This window comes from Cetorhinus maximus, chromosome 29, assembly GCF_964194155.1.
Source record: "Cetorhinus maximus chromosome 29, sCetMax3.hap1.1, whole genome shotgun sequence".
Classification (NCBI taxonomy): Eukaryota; Metazoa; Chordata; class Chondrichthyes; order Lamniformes; family Cetorhinidae; genus Cetorhinus; species Cetorhinus maximus.
This window is the reverse complement of record NC_135907.1, coordinates 51,014-55,582: the sequence shown is the minus strand read 5'-3', so window position 1 is coordinate 55,582 and position 4,569 is coordinate 51,014. Positions and strand designations below refer to the sequence as shown.

General features: G+C 45.7%; 1 protein-coding gene across 1 annotated transcript; it reads left to right on the top strand.

Annotated features, from left to right (window-relative positions):
• Positions 1–2,238: 2,238 nt before the first annotated feature.
• Positions 2,239–4,275, top strand: timm8b (translocase of inner mitochondrial membrane 8 homolog B (yeast)). Its single transcript, XM_078531952.1, has one exon. It carries the CDS (start codon positions 2,417–2,419, stop codon positions 2,699–2,701), a length of 285 nt encoding a protein of 94 aa, XP_078388078.1. The 5' UTR covers positions 2,239–2,416; the 3' UTR covers positions 2,702–4,275.
• Positions 4,276–4,569: the final 294 nt, after the last annotated feature.

Here is a 4,569-nt window from a genome sequence, read left to right as displayed (position 1 = left end):
ATCCAATCTCTCCTCATAACTAAAACTCTCCAGCCCAGGCAACATCCTGGTAAATTTCCTCTGCACTCTCTCTAGTGCAATCACATCCCTCCTATAATGCGGATTCCAGAATTGCACGTAATACTCTAGCTGTGGCCTAACCAGCGTTTTATACAGTTCCAGCATAACCTCCCTGCTCTTATATTCTGTGCCTCAGCTAATAAAGGCAAGTATCCCATATGCCCTCTTAACCACCTTATCTATCTGTCCTGCTACCTTAAGTGGACATGCACACCAAGGTCCCTCTGATCCTCGTACTTCCCAGGGTCCTACCATTCATCATGTATTCCCGTGCCTTGTTTGTCCTGCCCAAGTGCATCACCTCACACTTATCTGGATTAAATTCCATTTGCCACTGATCAGCCCATCTGACCAGCCCATCTATATCCTCCTGTAATCTAAGGCTATCCTCCTCACTATTTACCACCCTACCAATTTTCGTGTCATCCGCGAACTTACTGATCAACCCTCCTACATTCAAGTCTAAATCGTTTATATACACCCATAAACAGCAAGGGACCCAATACCGATCCCTGTGGAACCCCACTGGACACAGGCATCCAGTCACAAAAACACCCCTCAACCATCACCCTCTGCTTCCTGCCACTCAGCCAATTCTGGATCCAATTTGCCAAATTGCCTTGGATACCATGGGCTCTTACCTTCGTTATCAGTCTCCCATGCGGGATCTTATCAAAAGCCTTGCTGAAGTCCAAGTAGAATACGTCAAATGCATTGCCCTCATCTACACATCAGGTCACCTCTTCGAAAAATTCAATCAAATTGGTCAGACATGACCTTCCCTTAACAAAACCATGCTGACTGTCCTTGATTAATCCCTGCCTCTCCAAGTGTAGATTAATTCTGTCCCTCAGAATTGCTTCCAATAGTTTCCCCACCACTGACGTTAGACTGACTGGCCTGTAGTTCCCTGGTTTATCCCTTCCTCCCTTCTTGAATAATGGTACCACATTGGCTGTCCTCCAGTTCTCTGGCACCTCTCCTGTGGCCAGAGAGGGATTGAAAACTATTGCCAGCGCCCCTGCTATCTCCTCCCTTGCCTCACTCAACAGCCTGGGATACATTTCATCTGGGCCTGGACATTTTTAAGATACTTTTAAGCCTGCCAGACCACTTAGAACCTCCTCCCTTTCTATGCTAATTTCTTTAATTATATCACAGTCCTTCTGCCTGATTTCCATATCCACATCGTCCCTCTCGCTTGTGAACACCGACAAAAAGTATTCATTTAGAACCCTACCTACATCTTCCAGCTCCACACACAAATTACTGCTATGGTCCTTAATGGGCCCTGCTCTTTCCCTAGTTATCCTCTTACTCTTAATGTACTTGTAGTCAGATCTTTGTTGACCGGCGTAGACATGAGGGGCTGAATGGCCTTCTTCTGTGTTGTAAACATCCATGAGCCTATGCTATTGAAGCACCTCAGGGTGCAACATGGTCTATGTAGATTTGTTTTTGGAAAAATATACTTTATTCATAAAATATCTGAAAGAACATTACAAAACATTTCAAAATGGCCATCACAAAAAGTGCAATCATATTCCAGTTTTCCAAATAGATCATGTCGCACCCTGCGACGCATCAATACGATCAATGAACATTACAGACATTTCAACATGCTCATTACAGGCAGTCAGACAGTGCAATGGTATTTAAGTTATCGACATAAATCATGTTGCACTCTGAGCTGCTTCAACACAATTGTGATAAATGTAATATTCACTGCATACATTCAATGTGAGTCGTTCAGACCGAGGGGTCTGCTTGAAACATTCACTCTTTCCCTCTCTGAAAGATGCAGCCTGACCTGCGGTTTATTTTGCAGTTTTTCTTCCAGATTTCCAGCATCCCCAGTATTTTACTTTCCCATTTGTGCTCAATCACCTATAGGCAAAGAACAGGGGCTTACAATGGTTCAGCTGAAAGGAACTACACGTTGAGCAGAACATGACACCCTCTTACCACATCCCCCTGGCAGAGTTTGGAGGTTTTAGAGCAGAGATCAGGTTAGCTGGAAAATCTCAATCAGCCCATCAGCTGGTAGTGTCCTCCCATTAGCCAATCAACATCCTCCAAAGAGAGAGCTTGGCCCTGTGAGTGATGGACAGATACAAACCCGCAGCGGATTGGTGGACCGCGCTGAATATGCAAATAAGGCACCAACAAAGAACAGAGGAAGGAGGAGCTACTTTCTGCAGCTAATTTGCTGCCCAGGTTCTAAATCCCGGGAAAGTTAGTGTAAGAATGGAAGATTCCTGATCAGTAAGTGAAAAGGCTGTGACTCTGAGTGTAAAGTGGGAGGGCGGGTTAGACCCGTGAGTGAGGCAGCGTCATTCTGCTGTGGTAGCCGGGGATGGACGAGTTCGGCCCCTTCATGGCTGATTTCAGTGCGGCTGCCGGGGCCTCGGAGCAGGCGGAGCTGTCACGGATGATCGCGGCGGAGCAGCAGAAAGCCCAGTTCCAGCTGAAGGTGCACAGCTTCACCGACGTGTGCTGGGAGAAGTGCGTGGAGAAGCCGGCCTCCCGGCTCGACTCGCGGACCGAGGCTTGTCTGGTCAGCTGCGTGGAGCGCTTCGTGGACACCACCCTGGCCATTACCAACCGCTTCGCCCAGATGGTGCAGAAGGGAGGGCATTGAGTCAACAGCTTGGTCACGGTGTCTGCCAGTGGAGTCTAAAAGGAAGGTGGTGGTGCTGTGGAACCTGGAGGTTTATTGCTGTAACATTGACCGCTGTTTATTGCTGTAACATTTTACACACTGTAACATTGAGTGTTTACACACTGAGTGTGTAACATTGCTGTAACATTGAGTGTGTAACACGCTGTGAGTGTTTACACACTGTGAGTGTGTAACACGCTGTAACATTGAGTGTGTAACACGCTGTGAGTGTGTAACACGCTGTAACAGTGAGTGTGTAACACGCTGTGAGTGTTAACACGCTGTAATATTGCTGTAACATTGAGTGTGTAACACACTGTGTGTAACACGCTGTAACATTGCTGTAACATTGAGTGTGTAACACACTGTGTGTAACACGCTGTAACATTGCTGTAACATTGAGTGTGTAACACGCTGTGAGTGTGTAACACACTGTAACAGTGAGTGTGTAACATGCTGTGAACATGCTGCAGTCCTAATGCAGCGTCAATGTGCTGCTCCCCCCAAGGTCATCTGGGCAACTTCCTCTTTCACTATCTGTTCTGTACCGCGCCGCAGATCTGCTGTAAATTCAGACACGCTCATTAAAGCCTTTTTTTTTCCACATGACGACCTCCGTGTGCTCTCCTGAAATGGATAATAATCTGAAGAGAGAGAGAGAGAAACAAACAAACAAAAAAAGTTTGCAGGGTTACAGGGAAAAGGCTGTAGAATTTGGGACCAGGTGAGTTGCGCTGCCAAGAGGGCCAGCACAGACATGATGGGCCGATTGGTCAACTTTTGTGCTGTAACCACTCCTGATTCTTCAGGTGTTTATCCAATTCCCTTTTGACTGTATCTGCTTCTGCCACTCTCTTGGGCAGCGCATTCCAGATCCTAAACACTCGCTGTGTTAAAGGAAGAATGGATTGGGATAAGTTGTTTTCTGGCAAGGATGTGTTCAGTAAGTGGAAAGCATTCAAAGGTGAAATTTTGAGAGTGCAGAGTTTGCATGTTCCTGTCAGGATTACAGGCATAGGGAACCTTGGTTTTCAAGGGATATTGGCGATTTGGTTAAGAAGAAGAGAGAGGTGTGTAGCAGGTATAGGCAACAAGGAGCAAATGAGGTACTTGTAGAGTATAGAAAATGTAAGAAAATACTAAAGAAGGAAATCAGGAAGGCAAAAAGGAGACATGAGGTTGCTTTGGCAGATAATGTGAAGGTAAACCCAAAGGGTTTCTACAAGTATAATAAAAGTATAAGGATAGAAAGAGACACAATTGGTCCCCTTGAAGATCAGAGTGGTCGTCTATGTGTGGAGCCTCACGAGATGGGGGAGATCTTAAACAGTTTTTTTGCATCAGTATTTACTCAAGAAACTGGCATAGTGTATAAGGAAGGAAGGGAAACAAGCAGTAGTGTCATGGAACATATAGAGATTAAAGAGGAGGAGGTGCTTGCTGCCTTACAGCGAATAAAGGTAGATAAATCCCCCGGGCCTGACATGATATTCCCTCAGACCTTGAGGGAGACTAGTGTAGAAATTGCAGGGGCCCTGGCAGAAATATTTAAAATGTCCTTAGCCACGGGTGAGGTGCCGGAGGATTGGAGGGTAGCTCATGTTGTTCCATTGTTTAAAAAAGGCTCCAAAAATAAACCAGGTAATTACAGGCCAGTGAGCCTGACGTCAGTAGTAGGTAAATTATTGGAAGGTGTTCTGAGAGATCTGATATATAATTATTTGGACAGCCAAGGGCTGATTAAGGATAGTCAGCATGGCTTTGTGTGTGGTAGGTCGTGTTTAACAAACCTTGTAGAGTTTTTCGAGGAGGTTACCAAGAAAGTAGATGAAGGAAAGGCTGTGGAT